The sequence below is a fragment of the Cydia strobilella genome, chromosome 22 (genome assembly GCF_947568885.1).
Source record: "Cydia strobilella chromosome 22, ilCydStro3.1, whole genome shotgun sequence".
Lineage (NCBI taxonomy): Eukaryota > Metazoa > Arthropoda > Insecta > Lepidoptera > Tortricidae > Cydia > Cydia strobilella.
The window spans coordinates 1,546,206-1,567,783 of record NC_086062.1 but is presented as its reverse complement, the minus strand read 5'-3'; the positions used below and the strand labels follow the sequence as shown (position 1 = coordinate 1,567,783).

General features: G+C 38.9%; 1 protein-coding gene and 1 long non-coding RNA gene across 7 annotated transcripts in view; both read left to right on the top strand.

Annotated features, from left to right (window-relative positions):
* The window catches only part of LOC134751553 (uncharacterized), a 238,986-nt gene that overhangs the window by 42,260 nt on the left and 175,148 nt on the right, over positions 1-21,578 (top strand). The gene's annotated exons all lie outside the window — the stretch shown is intronic.
* Positions 1-21,578, top strand: part of LOC134751536 (uncharacterized) — an 82,080-nt gene that overhangs the window by 43,607 nt on the left and 16,895 nt on the right. For all 6 annotated transcript variants that reach the window (XM_063686984.1, XM_063686980.1, XM_063686982.1 and 3 more), the window contains 4 exons: positions 11,897-12,005; positions 12,674-12,798; positions 17,219-17,311; positions 20,168-20,318. In XM_063686984.1, coding sequence (XP_063543054.1) covers positions 11,897-12,005; positions 12,674-12,798; positions 17,219-17,311; positions 20,168-20,318 — 478 coding nt within the window. The remainder of the gene's footprint in view (positions 1-11,896; positions 12,006-12,673; positions 12,799-17,218; positions 17,312-20,167; positions 20,319-21,578) is intronic.

Here is a 21,578-nt window from a genome sequence, read left to right as displayed (position 1 = left end):
GACGGCGCGCTAACATGGGAGACGCACATTGACGAACTGTGCAACAGAGTGGGAAGCGCGTGCTTCGCGCTGCGGCGGTTGACGATCACAGCCGGTAGGGGTGCAGTGCGTGAGTGCTATTTCGCGACAGTGCACTCACTCCTGACTTACGGCGTGGAGCTGTGGGGCCGCGCCTCTGAGTGGAGGCGTGTGTTCTCGCAGCAGAAGCGCGCCATCCGCGCGATGGCTGGTAAAGCGCAGGATGCCCCGGCGCGTGACTTATTCCGCGACTTAAAGATTTTGCCCCTACCTTGCTTACTCATATACCAGGTTTCAGTTTTCACACACGAGAACCAGGATATGTTCAAGCGCAGGGGCGTTAACACGAACTATAACCTGCGCAGTAATAGACTCCACAATAGGCTGGTCACCGAACCACACAGACTCGCCAAGTCAGAGCAATCTGTGTACTATTTAGGCCCCTCGATTTACAATCGCCTGCCTAGCTCAGCAAGAGATGCACCTTCCACCTCTGCATTCAAGGTTAGGCTTAAAAAGTGGTTGACGCAAGAGACGTTCTATTCATATGACGAGTTTTTTAGTCTACCGATTATTGATTAATTATTAAAAATTATATTTTGTGACATATTAAGATATTTCGAATAAACAATGCGAATAATAGTAATTAGATTAATGTTATTTGTGAGCTATTTATTAGCCGACGAAATAATTGTAATCATTAATAGATATACACAATTGTACACTCAATATTGTACTTAATTACCTCGACATGTAACAATTGTTATTAATAAATATATTTCATTTCATTTCATTTCATTTCATTTCATTTCATTTCCATTTCCATTTCATTTCATTTCATTTCATTTCATTAAATTGTTATAAATTTTTAAAGTGCGTTTTCGACGTATTTTCGTTTTTTCTATAGAGCGAAACTTTAAAAAAATAGGGTTCAAATCGATGAAGTCACTAGAGATAATAATTATTATAAACTAAAAAAGCAGTACGATTTTAAAAACCAGACAAGTGCGAGTCGGACTCTCCCATCGAGAGTTCCGTACTTTTTAGTATTTGTTGCTGTAGCGGCAACAGGAATATACATCATCTGTGAAAATTTCAACTGCCTAGCTATCACGGTTCATGAGATACAGCCTGGTGACAGACAGACGGACAGACGGACAGCGGTCTTAGTAATAGGGTCCCGTTTTTACCCTTTGGGTACGGAACCCTAAAAACTACCCTCTGATGTGAACCTACCGCAACTTAAAAACAAAACATAAATTAAGCATGTTTTAATCGACCGACTTAACAGTTAAACAATTGTGACATTTTCAACCAAAAGGTACCACATTGTCGCTTATCAATAAGGTTGATTTCAATTGAAGCTATATGGAAATAGCGCCTTATTGACAACCGACAATAAGTACCCTTTTGAATGAAAATGGCATAATTGTCTATTTAGCTAAGCACAGTCAACATTTTCTCATAATTAACAATTCTCGCGTCCACGGCCAACCAAGCGTGCATAGTCCATCTCCATACTAATTACCACTAGACACATGTTGATTAATTAATACCTCTACGTGCACCGTGCACATATGCTTGTGGATTTTATTGCTAACACGTGTTGTGAATAATTATCCTATATAAATACATATGTTTACCGTAGTTGCTTTTTAACGATAGCTTTGACACGTGCTCGGCGGCTCTCTATTGTTTCCCATATAGTTTTAAGTCATAATGTATTGCTTGTCCTTATTTTCGTTAGTCATAATTTGGTTTTTCTCAGAAACGCGTCTTTTCAGGATTGCCATAAAACAAACCTAACCTAACCTATCTATATGATAACCTGAGGAAATTCCTGAAAAGTTAGCCGTTTCAGAATTATGACCTAATGATAATATGATAATCATTACATTATATCAAACAAAGGGACCCCGTGCTGGGCACGCGACTGGCGCCTCTCCATAAAAGAAACAAAGGCTTTTGTTTAAGGGATTAGGGGCTGAGGCTTAAAAATCATTTGAGAAAATTCATACTTTAACCCTGCCTGCTAAAACTGAGTACGAATTCCGAAAAAACTATCACGTAGAACCACAGGAATGTGTAGTTTAGATCCGGAAACCTTTTTGTATAAATAAATAAGTTGTTTGCAGAAATCGCGAAGCGTCTGGTTGACGTAACTGGTGACCGAAGAGCTGGCGGCTTTCTCGCACAACGTATCAGCATTGCGATACAGCGGGGAAATGCCGCCAGCATCCTTGGTACAATGCTTCAAGGGCCTATTTTAGATTTAAGCTAGTTATTAATTTCGTTAACGTAGTACCACTGTATATATCTTGTATGTAAATAAATGTTGTTTCATACTTATAATGATGAAGAGGTAAGTAATAAAATATGAAAGATTTATAAGGACATTCTTACACAGATTGACTAAGTCCCACGGTAAGCCCAAGTTATGGGTACTTAGACAACGATATATATAATATATAAATACTTAAATACATAGAAAACACCCATGACTCAGAAACAAATATCTGTGGTCATCACACAAATAAATGCCCTTACCGGGATTCGAACCCAGGACCTTCGGCTTCACAGGCAGGGTCACTACCCACTAGGCCAGACCGGTCGGTGTATGTTGTTGGGTAAGTTAACTTTGCACCAACTTGGATAGAACATACTGAGGGAGTGTCATATTTTCATAGAAATTAGGCATTTGATGGCTGTTTGGCATTAAGGTTTGGGGCTAGGTTGATCTGTGTAAGATAAATATCCCCTAATATTGATTTATGAATGATGACAATGCCACACTTTTCCATTGCAAATGGCATGCAGAGTTACCTTGGTCCAACTCTATTTACTTATTTGCTCACTTTCGTACACATATTAAATCACATTTAAAATCGGGTCTATCGCGAATTTATTTTGTTACCTTTATTTACCGACGTAAAGTTTTAAATGTTACATTTTCGTACAGTTCGAATCGAATACGAAAACCGAACTGTACGTAGTGTAGTGTAGTGTAGTGACGTACACTGGTACCTACGTACGTCTGTACCTACACAACGTGAAACCTTGAAGACATCCCTTAATGACTTAAACCATTAAGAAACGATTTCTCAAACATAAACGCCGGTAAGGTACATATTTATGTTGAAAACCAACCCTTGCAGCCTACCTTCGGAGGTAAATACCTAATATAAACATACAAACTGAATGTAATTAATACTAGTAATAGTAGTAATGGGGACATTTGAGCCAGGTACGATTCGTGACGGTTATTTTATTTAAACAAAAAAACTGACGAGGCCTGTTGCGGATATCATCATTGGTATTTTTGGGACTAAGCATGTTGCCGGTTTGCATGTAGTTACCAGACGAAGCCTGCGTTGCGGATTTTTTACATGTAACTAGATTATTTTTTAATATTTTCTCAATTTCGGTTTTTTTTTAATGTACATTTTTATTGTTTTGTGAATAAATAATTAATACTTACATGTAATGTACCACCTCGTGCCGCCCACCATTCAAAATGTTTGCTAAAGAAATTTGAATCTACATGGACCTACAGGGAGTTGCAAAATTGTATAGACACGCTAGGTTTTATGAGACAAATGAAGTACTACTTTGTTTGTTTTAAGGTTCAAATTCCATTAAACAGAGTGTAGAGCGAGCTCCTTCATTGCATGGACATTAATTATATGAGTTTTAAAACGACTATGTTTAAACGACTAGATTACTCTGAAACTTTGTACTTACAATAGGATAAGGTATATCTAGGTCTGTAATTAGTTTATGTAGGTTCAGTTACAATAGTTAAAAAAATACAGAGAAATTAAGTTTTCATAAAAAACTTGTTTTTGCTCTACTTCGTTTGTTTTATAAACTGGAGCTATATAAACTAATTTCAGACCTAGATATACCTCATGTCATTGCATGTACAAAGTTTCATTACAATCCAACACGTAGTTTTGGAAATGAGAACGAAACTCCCTTTGTATGAAAATGAAAATTTATTGATAACATTAGGTTACAAGTCGAAAATTACATAAAATTTTAATATCGTTGTGGTATATACTTATACGTATATTACACTTATTTGTACTTATGTCATATACATGTTTATTTATTATAATTAATTTTAATTAGATACATTATCAAAGGGTAAGGTGTACAAAACAGCGGTGAGACCAGCAATGCTGTATGGTGCTGAGTGCTGGCCGGTTAAGGAAACTACGTCAAAAAGCTACATGTGGCCGAAATGAAAATGCTTAGATGGTCAGGTGGAGTTACAAGAATAGATAAGATACGAAACGAACTTATCAGAGGCAGCTTCAAAGTCACTCCCATCTCCGAAAAACTTACGGAAACGCGACTAAGGTGGTACGGCCATGTTATGCGGAGAGACGACGGCCATGTCGTGCAAAAAGCTCTAGCTCTGCCAGAAGGCAAAACAGGTAGAGGAAGGCCCCCTCAGACGTGGTGGACGAGTATGGCCAAACTATTGGAAAAAGCCCAACTACCCAACCCGACAACTCAAGACAGATCGTCTTGGCGCCGAAGGATAAGGAGAGCCGACCCCACCTAATGTGGAATAAGGCAAAGGAAAAGAAGAGACATTATCAATTTTGCAGGAAAAATATTCATCAATGTCATAAAACGGTGATTTTAGTAGCCAATGTTTTAGTCTCATTTTAAAATTATGGAAGGTAGGTGCATCCCTGATTATTTTAGGTAGGTGGTTGTATATGCTTGGGCCGAGTACATAGGCTTATCGTCCGCTTTTCGCTAACTTATGTGGCACAGATCTATGGGAAGGTGAAATTCAGACGAGCTTGTCGGGGACTCTTAAAAGCGAAGAAAGAGCTTGTAACCGGTCTTCTCCACGTGGACCTTATATTAAACTATGCAGCGCGGACCCAAGCCTACCCTTATCAAACTTTATTTAACTTAAGTAACTCCACTACTTCTCTAGTTGGATCGATGGACACGAATAATATGATTGATGGTTTTTGTCCCTTTCAAACCCTGTTACGCCAATATTACCAATATTTATTAAGTATAAATATAGTTATCTTCATCAGTTCTTAGTCAATCTGTGTAAGAATGTCCTATAATATTTATTAGTTTTTCTTTACATCCATGTACATTACTCCAAGTAAACTACATGACCACTTATTATAGATAATACCATAGAGTAACTTATACTAGAGCGGTACTGTCATAGTAAATTTTGTAACCCCAGTAAATTCACTGCCATCTGTCGACACACTTTAAAACTAAAAATGAAGATTTATAAAAATACGATAGAACGTATTTAAATATATATAAATGTTTTTTATTTTATTTGCATTAATTATTTTTATGATTTTGACCCATGTTCTTTCACTGATATGCGTTAAAATTGTTAAATAACAAACGAAACCGTCAACGCCATCTATACGACTGTAGGCCAAAACTAGTAGCGCCCTCTGAACGAGAATCAAATTTTCTTGATTTTCGAGGCACGTTTTTTCCTTAGACTGTATCCATCTATTACGGAGTTATATCTATCTTTGATAATACTATTAACAAACGCACGGAGTACGTCTCAGTCTAAGCTAACCTAACTGTTCACCTACTTTGACAGAACAAAGTGTAAGTGTGCCATTAGAATAATTAACGTTAAATTGCCATAAAAATTCGACGTGTATTATGACTCTCCCACACCTTTTCTGTGCAGAGTAAGCTTAGTCTGATTTTGTATCATCTTTCTCTCTGCTTGAAAGTTTTCTTGCAGTGTTTTTCGGAAGCACTGTACAAAAACTAGAAACTACATAGCTACCTATAAAATATCAACATTTTAATAGGTCATTAAAACCATTACACCCAATACATTAGCTTAATACGCCATAATAACACACGACCAAACAATTAATCCAACTCTATATGAAAAGCAAACATTTTTTAACATATAAATGGCTCAATCATCCGCCGAACCGCTGTAACGACCCGATAGTGATTGGCAATACCAATATCGATACCTTTACGCCGACAAGGCGTATCCGCCATGTTTGCCAATGACGTTTACGACATTTGAATATATCGATATCGATGAAGGTTGAAGCCGGATCCATTTCACACTTGACAATTCGTAAAGTTTCTTGTTTGATTTATAATAAAAAGAAATATTTAGGTACCTATATTTTAAATATTATTTAAAGTTTAATTGATCAATCCACCATAATATAGTGAAAGGTGGTATTCGATTTTATAACTTATTTAGTTTTTTTTTAATCATTTATGAATCTGTAATAGTTTTTCTTTATATTTCGCTCGATCTTAATAACCGCGTCTATTAAACAACTGTTTTTCAATGCAGACGTTTACTTACGTTTTTATTTTGTAATACCAGTGTGATTAACTAATTTCCGATTTTTTTCAATAATTTTGATCAGTAAACATACATTTCTAATTGATTTCCTAATTCTGAATTGGAAAAGCAAATCTTGTCAGTAGAGAAAGGCGCGAAATTCATATTTTCTTTGGGACGATAACCCTTCGCGCCTACATTTTTTAAATTTGCCGCCTTTTACTGATAAGATTTGCTTGACGAACTATAGTTAAAACAAATAGGTACCTAATGTTTGCTGACACAAAGCAAACTACCTATAAAATTACTCATTTCAACTCGAAGCAATAACATAGCAAGTGCACATTCATTTCATACACAGTTGCTCTAGTCGAAAAGGCGTAACGTTTTGGGGGTTCTAATGACACGTACGCCCTTATTCTATAATGTAATCAAGCAAATGTAAATAAACATACATCATGTGCCGGCCATTGCTATAAATTATTACGTGTGTATCGGAAATCGAAAGTTATGTCCAATATGTTTCCGTGTATGGATGGTTCACAGTTACTCACGTAGGTATGATGAAGAATATGGACATTGACACTATTTATTAATAGGTCAAGCGATAGGCACTCCTAACACCGACACCATTGACATATTTTACGAGTTTTTAGAAACAACGTGTATGTATTTACCTACCCACGACATATTCAAAATAGACAAAGTAGTAGTAGTAAACACTTTATTGCACAAAACAAGTACATAACACAGAGAGGAAACAGTAAATGTGTACAAAGGCGAACTTATCCCCTTAAGGGATAAATAGTAGTAGTTTGCAAAGTAGTTTGTTTCTTAAGTAAAAACGCTCCTTAATTACTTAAAATTGAAGTATTATTTGCTTTGGATACTCATATTAGATTAATCTCAACTAATTGGTAATTATAAGTAGACGATACATTTCCAAAGCAGTAGAAATTTGCAAGGCTTTTCACATGTTTTTTTTTTAAATTAAATATGTTTATTTCATAGGAGGTTAGGTACAAACATTCGTCTTAACTCAGTTACAATTTCTATATTTTGAGATTATTTTAAATAAGCCCTACCCTAATACCTTTATTCACTTTATTGCATACCTCACTATAAGATACAGCTTTAGGAAAAACAATTGATTAAAGATAGAGGCAGAGGGGAGAGGTGGTGTTATCGCTAAAGCGATGCATATGCGCATACGTAGTATTTTATATTGACACATTGAACCATCATAATATTTAACATGTAATTACGATATTCAAAAGATAATAATTATTGAGCAACTTCCAAGAACAACAGCACTATGCAGTATTTCGTGGTGTGGAATTTGTAGACAGCTTGAACAGCACCAACGAAGCGGAACGACATGCAAACTTGCTTTCTCGGTTTTTGCTTAAGGCCGTTCCATCGGTTTGCCGCTGTCTTTGTCACATTTCGCAAGAAAGAACGGGAAAGAACATACGCGCCATGTGTCAATTTTAATCGAATTTTGTCGGTTTTTATTTATTTTAAAAACGTTACCTTACAATATCGAAATTCTAAAGCTATGAAATTACTATTTACGTTAAGATTGTTTTTTCTTCTTTTTTTGTTTATAGTATCACATAATAAATAACCGAGTAAAGTAGGATTAAAAGTCCGAGTTAGAGGTTACTTTGGGAATTAATTGTATCGAGCGAAGTGTCATAATTCGTGTATCGGAAGCTATGTTGTTAAAGATAATATAGTCAAGAACTACATATATTTTTTTCACGTCTACGAATATCAACGCCTCTTAGAAAAACATGATCATATAAGGAGATTTTTTGCCTTCTGGCTCAGGGAACCGCCTTAAAGATCAGCGTCATCTTACTTTGTGATAAATTAATAATTAATTGTGAGATACGAGAAAAACATTATCAGATCGGAAGTGTCTAAAAAAAACCGGCCAAGTCCGAGTCGGACTCGCCCACTGAGGGTTCCGTAGTTTTTAGTATTTGTTGTTATAGCGGTAATAGAAATACATCATCTGTGAAAATTTCAACTGTCTTGCTATCACGGTTCATGAGATACAGCCTGGTGGCAAACAGACGGACAGCGGAGTCTTAGTAATAGGGTCCCGTTTTTACCCTTTGGGTACGGAACCCTAAAAAGCAATTTGATTTCTCTGCGAATTTTCTGCCAGAAGAAATTTCAAGTTTGTTCAATAGGATTTTTCATTGTACAATCGCCCACACTATTCTGACAGTTCGTAAACCTTATTAGAAAAGACATAAGGTCTACCGATGGACAGTTAAGAGTGTTGCTGTTTGTACTCCGAGTATGATTGACGTTTTGTATAGAAAAACTGGGCTTACATAGGTATTTTTTTAAATTAGGAATGAGATTTGTGTCATCCCTTCATTAGAATACGAATTGCGTTTAATGATTTAGTATTATTACTATTTATTACACACGTACCAATGATTTTAAATGGTAAAATGTATTTCCATTCATATGTATTCCTCAATAATCTAAGTTATATGTCACTTGAGTCATACATTAATAGGAGCCTTTCCCTCTTCACAATGAACATAAAAATTAAAATTCACATTCCATTAAAATGTATTCTATCAAGAACACTTTTTAAAAGTGTGAATATTAAAGTTTAACTAAGTAGAAAAATTTGCATCTTGTCGGGATAAGCCCCGCTCAGCCAAGCCAACAAAATTGAAAACATCGATAAGCCACTTTCCACCACTAGCTCGGATATTTTATCGCCGACGCCCATATCGACGAACTATCGAATTACGCTCGATACTTGTACGAGCACTACACTAGCACGTTGTCTTTAATCGGGATTGATTTTTTTATGCTGCGTATATTTACATGGTCGAACAACGGCGAACGACGTAACCTATCTCATTACACCTCTAAGAACGTTCTGTATCAAATGTTACGGGTTGTTCACAATTATTTTATGAGCTCCCTGCCAAGGCTTTCGCGAGGGACTACAGTATGGGATTATTCAAAGAAGGTGTGGGAAATGTTTTAAAGGGTTAGTAACGCGTATGTAACACTCTTGGAGTTGCAGGCATCCATAGGCTACAGTGACAGCTTACCATAAGTAGGGTCGTAAGCTTGTTTGCCACCGAAATGTTATATAAGTTGACTAACTTGTCGGCTACAGAATAATACACAACGGCCTGTTTCAGTCATTTCGGCATCTCTGATATCGAAGTTTTCTATGGGACCAACTTTTTTGAGATTTCGAAGTAAACCTCTTAAAGTTGTTCAATATGACCTACATATTCATCTCGGACAGTAGGCTAAACATGAAAAACCATCCCATATGCTACACTTATGATCTAAATCACGATAAATCTGATATTAAGATTAAATTCCAATCAATATCAAACCTTTTTGCACTATTCCTATGCTGAGTAAAAAACCTGTAATAACTAATTGGATGTATGGTTGAACGAGTCGAGAAAGTTCTCAGACAATGGATAGGTTTCGCTTGTATTATGCTAATAACTGGGTTAAATATATGATAGATTTTTTTGAATATCAGTAAAAGTTAGTTCAAGTAAACGTTTAGTATAGCGATTGGGGGTGATCCAAAAACAGTTCTAGATGATGTAAACAAGCTTGTGCCAGCGTTGAAAGGGATCGGTTTGGAGATAAATCCGGGCAAATGCGAGCTCTTCTGCTACGATTCCGCCAATTTTGATACCCTGTCAGGATTTGAGGCAATATTGCCAGGGGTGCGTTGCCTGCAGAGGTCAGAATTTTCTCTATTGGGCGCGCCTATATTTCCAGAAGGAGTCGGTTCTGCTCTGGAGGAGAAGAGGTTGGCTTTAGTTAGAGCCCAGGCGCACCTCAGCAATCTATCGGCGCACGTCTCGCTAGTTCTTCTGCGGAACTGTTTCGCGATGCCTAGGATTACGTACATTTTGAGAACGTCTCCCACCTGGATGTTTGAGGATGATGTTGCGAAGTTAGATGACACACTGAAGTTAGCGTTAGAGTCTATTTTAAATGTGCATCTGAATGGGACGCAGTGGACGCAGGCTGCTCTTCCGGTGCGTCATGGTGGGCTTGGGATCCGTCGGTGTCGTGAGGTAGGCGTGGTGGCTTTCCTTGCCTCAGCGCATGGGACTTTGGGGCTAGTCACTCGTATATTGTCTTGCAATGGTGGCAATCCCCAGATACCTTTTGCTGCTGAAGCATATCTCAAGTGGTCCTCTATTTGTCATGGTACTGAGCCGCCAAGCAATCCTGCCACTCAAAGAGGTTGGGATGACATATTGTGTAAGAAGGTGGTTACGGATTTGCTGAGCGAGGCAGTCGGCTCTGATTTAGCGCGCCTCAAGGCCGCATCTAGGTGTGAGTCAGGAGCATGGCTTCATGCATTACCTTCCCCCCAGTTAGGCACGCTGCTGGATAATGATTCTTTAAGGATTGCGGCTGCCTTACGGTTGGGTTCGAAGGTTTGCGAGGTGCATAGATGTATATGTGGAGCCATGGTTCAGGAGGACGGACACCATGGGCTTAGTTGCCAGAGGTGCGCTGGTCGTTTTTCGCGTCACCACGCGATAAATGAGGTGGTTCGCAGGGCTTTGGTCTCAGCCAGCGTTCCCTGCGTCCTGGAGCCTCCGGGTTTGTGCCGTTCGGACGGCAAAAGGCCAGATGGTCTTACGTTGGTTCCTTGGCAGAAGGGCCGGTGCCTCTTATGGGACGCAACGTGTGTTAGCACCTGTGCCCCGTCCCATCTGAATCACACCATCAGTACTGCTGGTTCGGCTGCGGAGTATGCGGCCAAACAAAAGCATATAAAGTACTCTGCCTTGGAACCGACGTATGAGTTCATACCGGTGGCGGTGGAGACTGCAGGATCTTGGGGTGCGGAGGCTAAGGAGTTTGTGTGGCAATTGGGTCGGCGACTAAGAGAAAGGGGTGGCGATCCTCGCTCCGGATCGTATCTGGTCCAACAGATCTCCCTGGCAATTCAACGGGGCAACGCTGCCAGTGTCATGGGGACTTTTGAACCGGCTACGGTCCGAAGTGGGGACTTGGCCTAGTTTAATTTAGTGTTTAAGATTGACGAAGCCTGTAGCTGATTTATTGTTGTAAGCACTTGACGAAGCCTGCGTTGCTGATCATGAACTATGTGTTGTATATAATAAACTAAGTGTATAGTGAATAATGAATAACAAAATAATGTAGGTATACCTTATAATACCTATAGAACTCATTTTAGTCGTTAACTCGTTACACATCTAAGAAATATCAATACCTACTCAAAAATAACTTCCAAGATCAATTTTTAGCGTATTTTATTTGGCATTTGGCTTAATTGTAAAAAAACTGACGACAGACACAACCAAAAGCAACCACCGTGCATTTCAGCCTTATTCTGAAGGCCTCTTCTTCTTAGGCATGACTGCATGAGGGTCGTGTCTATTTTGCATGACTCCATATGGCACTACTGATCCTGAGCCTTCGATATTGGAGAATTGGAATCAAGGTATTGAAGAACCAAATATTAAAATTAGTTTTCCATTGTTCCAGCTACACTCGGAGTACCGCAGCACATACAGATGGCACCAGTACCGAGAACAGCAGGGCGTGGTCAAACAGCCGGCAGCCAGTCCGCCCTCCGCGCTGCCCATCCCACGGGGTGAGTTATGATTATGGTTATCAGCTCCAGCCCGTCGTATATGGTCCTGAGTTATAGATGTTTTCTATATACACTCAGTAACCGACACTTAACCACGATACACTCAAGACAAGGAGCCTCTCCTCCCTGCAAGTGTGGACTCCCAGCCAGACCAAACCATCGAACACATAGTGCCGGAATGTCCCCTCACAAGATACATAGGTCATCTGAATGCCTTCAACACCCTGACTGAAAACGCGGATGCTTACCTGAGTAGGGCAAAATATTTTTCACCTCAGCAGCTCGAACAAGCCTACTTTCGTCACTTCCTGGCGTGAGGAAAGTGCGACTTTCCTTACTCCAGGGAGTGAAACAAAGTAGTTTTTTAATTTAGTGAAGGCCATGAACTGCCACTTTATACTTTGATTAATTTTTTTTTCTCTGAATTATTCTGTGTAATTCGAAATACATTTTAACCTTTAATATGTTCTCACTACTGAGGTGAAAAATTATGTGTGCAATACGAGAGCAAAGTTATTATACATCTCTTGTTTTTGAGTCCCTCGCAAGAAAAACCAAATTTCCTCTCTTGTTGCACAATAACTATTTAAGTTGTATATGCTCTACACTTTTGTATCCAGTGACATGGAATAAAGCCATACGATAACTAAATAACTGTTTCTCTTCAGGTCCCATGGAGCCGGCGATGCCCCGTCGCAAGAAGTACCCGGGCGTGGCTTATCAGACCAACCAGCTCTTCGACCCGGCCCCTGCTGATGACATACGGCCACAGACCTCCGCCGACCGAGCCCGGGTAAGGTCACCAGATCCTGCTTCATGCCCTGCTGACGACCCCTACGATAGACCCCCCAATGACCCCTAGGACAGGCGCTCAGGTCAACCAGACCAACCAGCCTTTCGACCCTGCCGATGATATCCGGCCACAGACCTCTGCCGACGTAAGGTCTCCAGATCCTGTGACCACTTCAAGTGCTTCAAGTGATTCCAGTGAGAAGGTCTACCAGATCAGCTCTTCGACGCTGCACCCGCTTATAATTTCTGGCCAAAAATATCAGCCGATAGGGCGCGGGTAAGAATATGATATAATAATATGGTTAACATATGGTCTGGTCAGTGATGGTTTCATAATACAAACCGGACAAGTGCGAGTCGGAGTTGCCCACCGAGGGTTCCGTACTTTTTAGTATTTGTTGTTATAGCGGCAACAGAAATACATCATCTGTGAAAATTTAAACTGTCTATTAGCTATCACGGTTCATAAGATACAGTCTGGTGACAGACAGACAGTAATAAGGTTCAGTTTTTACCCTTTGGGTGGGCTAAAAACAGACTGTATCAGTGAATATTGTGATCTTGCGTCGATTTCTTGTACCGCTAGTTTTTAATATAAAGTGATTGTCATGCATACATCGTGCAATTTGATGCTCCGCTTACCACGGCAGACGCGTTCATGATGTGTAAACCTTATAAGTCACATCAATAAAATAGGACAAGATCATAAATCTCACTAACGAATCATGACACAAAGACGAAACCCTAAAAGTAGGTCGGCAAGAAATATGATTTATGGTCAAGTTGACACGTTTGAGACGAGTCGGGAATCGTAGATAGCTCGTTGACTGTTGATCTACGGTCCTAAACAACCTTTTTGAGACCTTCTGATCAGATCGCAGATCGCTAATGACTGCATAATATAACAAAAAAGTGCTACCATGCAATACTCAACATGCGAAGTCATCTGAGCAACGCATATTTGTTTAGTTTGCAGATGAATGAATACAATTTTATTCGTAAGCACAAACAAACATTACATAATATAAAAGAAAACATAAAATAAGATTAAAGTGCCACGAAATGGCTTCATCTCAACATGTTGCTGGTGGCTTCCAGCGTTGATCCGATGATACCATCGGGTGAGAAGAATCACGGAAGGCAACAGACAAGAAGAAAAAAGACATGCATGCAGGCATGTGAATGACTTACATACGTCTAAAAATATTCAAGTACCTACCAACAAATCTTTTCTTCCATATGAATGGCCAGTCCACAATCACACTAGGGTGACTAGGGTCGGACCAAGCTGACTTTGCATGGCATTTGCTAAGATGACAAAGCGTGGTAATGACATCATTTATGTCAAATTTCTACAAAAATCCCTCACTTTGTTCTATTCAATTCGGTGCAAAGTTTGGACGGACTACGTGTGATGACACCGATGTGTTTATTGTTTATTGTCATTTATTGCTTACTTGAAACTCCGATGACTGTAGTCTGTAGTAGTCATACTCATTCTTAAAAACTGAAATAGATGTCATATACCTATATAGGTACCTATTAAAGTGGTGAAGGCTGGATTCGAACCGGCGTCTATAAAAATACGGGCGAACGCCTTAAACCCCTGGGCCACCCCGCCTACTTAATGTTAGAAAGCGTACATGTTACCATTCTTAAAAATTCTAAAGTAATACTTAATAAAATATTAATAAAATATTTTTATAGTAAATATTTTAGTTAATGTAATGTACTAATTTCATATAGCCATAAGTTTACTGCATGTTCACTATTGTTCACAGGTACAAGACACTTATATAAGTTGTGGTTACCTATAATTAGATAAGCATCAGTCATGATTGTTATATAGATTTAAGAGCATGTAAGATGTATTATCTGTTGGTAATCCTTAATAAAGAAAATGAAAATGTGAGGGTGTTACAATATAATTGCAGCTTACAATTTACTTAATTACTAATTTATATAACAATACAAAATTTAGGTATGGGTCTCTAGTATTATTATGTGATGAAACCGATGACACACATACGTAAATGGTGTGAAGCAAGGGCGCGGCAACCCTTCCAAAACAGGCCGAAGCAATTAAACTGTCGAATTAATAATCAAATGTGGGTCAATCAACTAAAACCGGACATTAATAGTCGCGCCACTACGTTAAGTGCAAATCATTTGACTTAATTATCCGACACACCCTTCATTCCTTTTTTAGGGTTCCGTACCCAAAGGGTAAAAACGGGACCCTATTACTAAGACTCCACTGTCTGTCTGTCATCAAGCTATATCTCATGAACCGTGATAGCTAGACAGTTGAAATTTTCACAGATGATGTACAGTCGAAGACAAAAATATCGATCTGGACCATTTGTCTGGACAAATGGCTCAAAAATATGTGAACACGACTTTATTGTCTAAGGTGTAAGAGCATACATATATTTTTGAAACTTTGGGAATGTATATATATTTATGCCCTTGACTATATATAAGGTTGCCGCTATAACAACAAATACTAACAATACACTCCTTTTTTGGGCAGTCGTGTAAAAAGTACGGAATCCGTGCGAGTCCGACTCGCACTTGTCCGGTTTTTTTTTCACCCGCCTGGCATTCATATACGGTTGTATTATAACTCTAGGTACATATGCCTTTGCATTATAACGTGAAAGATGTCATACAGATTGTAAAATGGCACCGTTTAAAAAAGATGACAAAGATAACCGAATATACTTCAAGTTTCGAAGAAAGTCTGCAACAGCAGTGGCGTAGTGTGAAGTAATCTAGCCGTGTGCAAAAATCGCATCTGCGAGAGGCCCGTTTCTTACACTGTGTTCGAAGGGGCCTCGCGCGAGGCCCCCCTTAAGGCGCGAGGCCGTGGGCGACGACCCACTTCACCCACGCCTAGCTACGCCACTGTGCAACAGCACCTGTGGTGCTATAACCATGATTTTATGTAATAAATCCACTTCACGGTATCGGTATACCTACATGTTGCTTCCTGCTTATGGGATAAACAATGTGAGCGCTCAGTTTCCTAAAAGGCTCAAATCAGAAGTCGAATCCTTGCTCCCGCTACCACGTCCAAACCACTGCTTAAAACAGTGATTGATCAAAATGTCGCCCATATTAATGATTCAGTCAACCGCTCAGCCATCAGTTCCGAAGCGATTTGAATGTTTTAATATCATCCTGAAATACTATTTTAGCTCCAACTTTCAGGATTTTTGTCATCATTAAATGACTTTTTAATTATAATCTTCTCTAATTTTGAAGCTTATTTAATTGCGCTATTAATTTTAAAACAATTCGTAACGAAACTCCTAAATAAATAAGTAATGATATACTTTTTCGCCAAATTCGTACTAACTAATAGACCGTAAGCAAGCGTTTCTATAATATGATTAATAGTTTTGGTTAATTAATAATTATTTACGATACAAGTGCGGAAAAGAGGAAATTCGAAACGAGTGGCGATAAATTAAAACATGACCGCAGGGAGTGTTTTAAATCGACACGAGTTGCGAATTACCTATTCGCACGTGTATCGTACAACGTTTTACAGTACATATGGTCCTTTAACCTTTCGACATATGCACGAAAAGTGCTATTTGACGCACTAGTGCGAGAAAGTAGCACCATATGTACTGTAATAATAGTAACAGCACGAATAAGTAATAGTACTTACTACCGTACAGAAAGAACACTTCCTACAAACCCGAAGTTTGACAATGATTCAGGGCGAATCATGCTGTCCCTTTCTAATATATGGCACTATCCCTTTCGACTATTTAGAGTTGTCAATATTCAAGTCATTATCTTATCTGTGGTCGTGCACGCAAAGGGACGTCAAGTTGTGCCAAGTATAACTGCTCGGAGCAATGCTGACCCGAACGGAGCCGAGTTTGCCCGAAAGGAGAAGTGTCGCCACTGGTAATAGGTTGGGTTTGTGAAAACACGTAAAGTAGTAATAAAAAAACCGGCCAAGTGTGAATCGGACTCGCGCACCGATTGTTTCGTACTTTTTAGTATTTGTTGTTATAGCGGCAAAAGAATTACATCATCTGTGAAAATTTCAGCTGTCTACAGCCTGGTGACAGACAGACGGACAGACGGACAGCGGAGTCTTAGTAATAGGGTCCCGTTTTTACCCCTTGGGTACGGAACCCTTAAAAGAGACATACCTATAATGAAACCCCCTTAACGTTAGCTGACCCTCCGTTGGTAGGCTGAGGAACGGTAACCACCCAAACATAGGATTTTTTTTGTCGCCTCATCCCTATTGACAGTTTATCAACTTACAGCTTACCATCCAACATATACCATCCTGGATGATTTCGAACTGTTAGGAACTCTCTTATATCCCCATCACTCGACTCTTTTAGGTAGGAGACAACTAGATGAGATATTAATAAATTTAATTGTTTCAGAGCGCTCAGAGGAACGAGACGGACCGCGCCGGGCGGCGCAGCAAGTCCGAGGGTCCGCGGCAACCGCGCTGGACCGACACCGTAGAACCGAAGGTGAACGTACTGTACATACAGACAAACACACAGTTAAAGGGCCCACTGACTATCAGTCCGCCGGACGATATCGGCCTGCCAGTTAGAACAAAAATTACTTGGTGTAATTAAACAGCTGTAGACCGTAGTGCTCAGAGGAACGAGGCAGAATGTATAGACAAAATTGGAATTCATATTCCTCCAACTTTCCTATACTAACTCTAGGTCCATGGGGTCCAACTCTAGGTCCATGGGGTCCCAGCGCGCATAAGTTGTTTGCAGAAATCGCGAAGCGTCTGGTTGACGTAACTGGTGACCGAAGAGCTGGCGGCTTTCTCGCACAACGTATCAGCATTGCGATACAGCGGGGAAATGCCGCCAGCATCCTTGGTACAATGCCTCAAGGGCCTATTTTAGATTTAAGCTAGTTATTAATTTCGTTTACGTAGTACCACTGTATATATCTTGTATGTAAATAAATGAGATGATTAATACTTTCCTATTAAGAGAATGTCCCCTGAAAGGGTATAAGCGCTAAATCTGAGCAAGTATTTTCTCTAAGAACATGTATTTTTCCGCAAAAGTTTCCAAGACTATTTTGTGTAGAATTCAATCGGCTTTAATGTTGCCTTACATCATATTGTCATAGAGAACGAAATAGATTCCGAGTAAAATGCAAATTTCTCCAAGCTTGTACACATTATCCGAGATGGTGGCGGTTCCTCGAGGTTCCGAAATGTTAAATAGTGTGGACATGAAAAAGAGACCTTTAATTAACATACATACCAAATTTTACCTAGATATTTCGAGGTTAGTGCTAATCCGATTGTGCTATCATTGACAGCTCTGGTCACACACAACAATAAATAAAACCTTATTAACAATTGGTTACGAATTCGATTTTAACTCAACTCAATAAAATTACAAGTATTACAACACGCTGTGCAAAAGTTATTTAGCGACAATTCTCCAATAACGAAGCAAAACTCCGTGTAATACTATCAAACGGGTCATCCGTGCCGTCCGTATTATTTATTGGATAATTAAGTCACGGTTTTGGGCCAGTGGCCTAATTGATTTTGGCACTGTTTGCTTTCCGCTGGCCGTTTTCGTTTAGTGTCCTGTCCTGGTTAAACTTTATCGCAAACTTGACCAATGTACGGATTTGTGTTAGGAATAGTACATTACTACAGAGGCCGGGAAGTAAGGGGTTGCCGGCCGAATGCATATATACGGCCGAACGTAGTGAGGCCGGATAGTTATGAGGCCGACAACCCCTTTTCACGCCGATGTATGTATAGTGCTTTTCTCAAACATGCAATGAAATAAATAAAGAAATCTCCACGAAATCAAAGTTTTAATTCTAAAGAAACTAAAAGTAAACTAGGCACAAAATATAACTACCACTTGTACCTATCTTTATCACACGTGTCGTATATTTTACACATGTAGTTAATCAATTTATTACACAAATGTTCAAAGGTATATTTATGTATCTTTGATTTTTCGCCTTGTATCCTTCTGACTGTAGTTTTAGCCACATAACTAAGATTACATCGTTTTTTATGTTGATATTATGCTTCACATACATCGTTGCCTTAAACATGGAGTATAATTAACAGGTATTCATTTAATATTTTCGTCGGAACTCATATTAAATAACACAATAAACAACGCACAATAAATCCAATAAAATATAATTACAGATACACAATGAAAAATGTTCAACTTTACCTCCAAAACGATTAAAAAACCACCAACGCGTGTTTGAGTAGACATTTTTACCGCTAATATTTAAATGAAATATGTTTGTCAAAGGACTGTCTCATTTCAAACATAGACAGAGATAATCATACTATCTTTGTCTTATACTGGTACTAGCACCCAAAAGAAAAGGATGAGTATAGTTTTTTTGTTCTTATTTACTGACAAACTGGTTTGACCAACTATATTTTAAATCTGTATTTGTAGGTAAATTTGTAATTAAATATTATTGGAATTTGTTAATAATGTTTTATTTATATATTTTTTGTAAATTTGATACAAATAAAACTGCAAAATATATTAATAATCGTTTATTGTTTTTTTTAAGGGGTATTGGCAGAATGTCATTCCGAACCATAAGCAAATATTGGTTATAATTTTTTTTTTTTGGCTGAATGCCATGATGCTGTGTCTCAAATATATGTGAAATGGAAATTAAAAAAGAGCCACTTCCCGGCCTAGGCCTGCAACTTTGTATGAAATTTCATTACAGGCCCCTCGTCTAGCCGCGCCGGAGTCGTGATACTTCCCAGCCTAATATAAAGAACGTAATATCAATATTACATAGCATGTTTGAGAAAAGTCTTTTACAGAAAGGTTATCCTGGTTTCTTTGTGTAGGTAGTAACACAAGTATTATTTTTTGTAACGGTTTATGACTTAAGTACTTACTTGGTCTATTATTTGTCAAGTTTTAAATCAATTACCCTATCTATCCATAGCACAAGATTATTCTCGAAATATTTTATGTTTAGAACTACGGTAAATAATATGTATTTACCTATCTCAATTGCAAAAGGATGCCTGACTTAATGTGAGTGAATCACCGTAGCCCGGGGACTTGAGATACACTGAGAAATATGCAGATTTTCTTACGATAATTTCCTTCACTGAAGAATAATTTGTATTTACTTAAACACCCCTTCTTTAATTAATTGTTTCATCCTCAACTGCTATTTTGGAGCCCAGGGTTTGCTTTCCAACTTTTTCTTTTTCTTTCACAGGCATCCTCTTTTGTGCTATCATTGACGCGCATGTAACCCCCTCACAACGGCAAGGCTCCTCCAAGTTTTTTTGTCATATTCCTTCCTTAATTATGACCCCCATCTTCCAGGGTACGAGCGCGGCACTGGGCGAGCCCATGGCCCCGAAGCCGGAGCTGGTCAGCACGGAGTACCGCAACCAGTTCGCGTGGCCCAAGGAGACGGATGTTCCCCGCAAGAGCATCTCCATGGGTGCGCTCAAGAAGGCCGCCGTGGCTGAAGGTGGGTCTCATCTTCCAGGGTACGCAGTGGGCTAGCCCATGGCTCCGAAGCCGTAGCTGGTGAGCACGGAGTACCAGAACCAGTTCGCGTGGCCCAAGGACTGACGCGCCTCGCAAGAGCATCTCCATGGGGGCGCTCAAAAAGGCTGCTGTCGCTGAAGGTGAAGGTGTCGATGAGCAAAAGTTTTCTGTTTTTATTCAGTGAAATACACGAGCTTCGAATATTGTAGTATCAAAATTCAGTCAAAAATTACTATCAGAAAATCTAAAACCAATTTCTTCATCCCTTTCGAAATATATTCTGTATTCTAGCCAGTCAATATATATTCATGAGTGCACATATTTAAAATGTAAACCCTCTCGATATCTGTTGTTCTGATTCATGTATTATGTAAGAAAGCTTTGAACTCAGATTTTGTACTTAGCTGTTGACTCCGTTGCTCGTTAGAAGTTTCATCTCAAGAATGTTGTTTGGGACTCTGTCGTTAAAATTAACATAATGTAGACTTTGTCTTCAATTTAGTCGTACCTATAATTATTTACTGTCTTATATGCAGACATCGTAAACTGCGAGCGAAATCCATTGAAATGACGTACTTTGACTTGACAAAAACCCTAGTACTTCAATGGATTTCGCTCGCAGTTTACGATGTCTGCTTATATGAAATATTCACATTTCTACTTTGGAGCGCTTGCGTCAAAGTGCTAACGAATGCGAGCTACATCAAAACATACATTCGTTTTTATTTTCGTGTTGGTTTTACACTACTAATCAGCTACGTACGGTCATTCAGCTTATTATCTGTTGAACCCCACGACTTTCTTGGTCTCTATGAATCTGTGAACTGATCGCGTCAAAAAAATCTCCCTTTTCCTAATCAGAACACGATACCGAATATGCCCAACGGATCCCCACTATTTTTGTTACATTCTGTATGTGCTGAGTGGAATCCTATTTGGCGTACTTGTAATTAATAACTCTGTTGTTTTTTTTATGTACCTTGTTTTACGCCAAATAAATATTTTCTATATCAAAGTTTTTTTTAAATTCAAACTACTTTGTTGTCATGTTTGTTGTACTAAATTGTTGCCATGTTTAAGCATTTTACGTCAAAAATGTGACAGTTACGTAGGAAGTGGCGCCCTCATTTATTTTCTATAATTTCTTGTCGGATTATATTTATATCTGCATCCAGATCCAGTTTCATTGAGAGAAACAAATGAACAGCACCGCTAACTTTTTGTTTCGTCTGCAGACTTA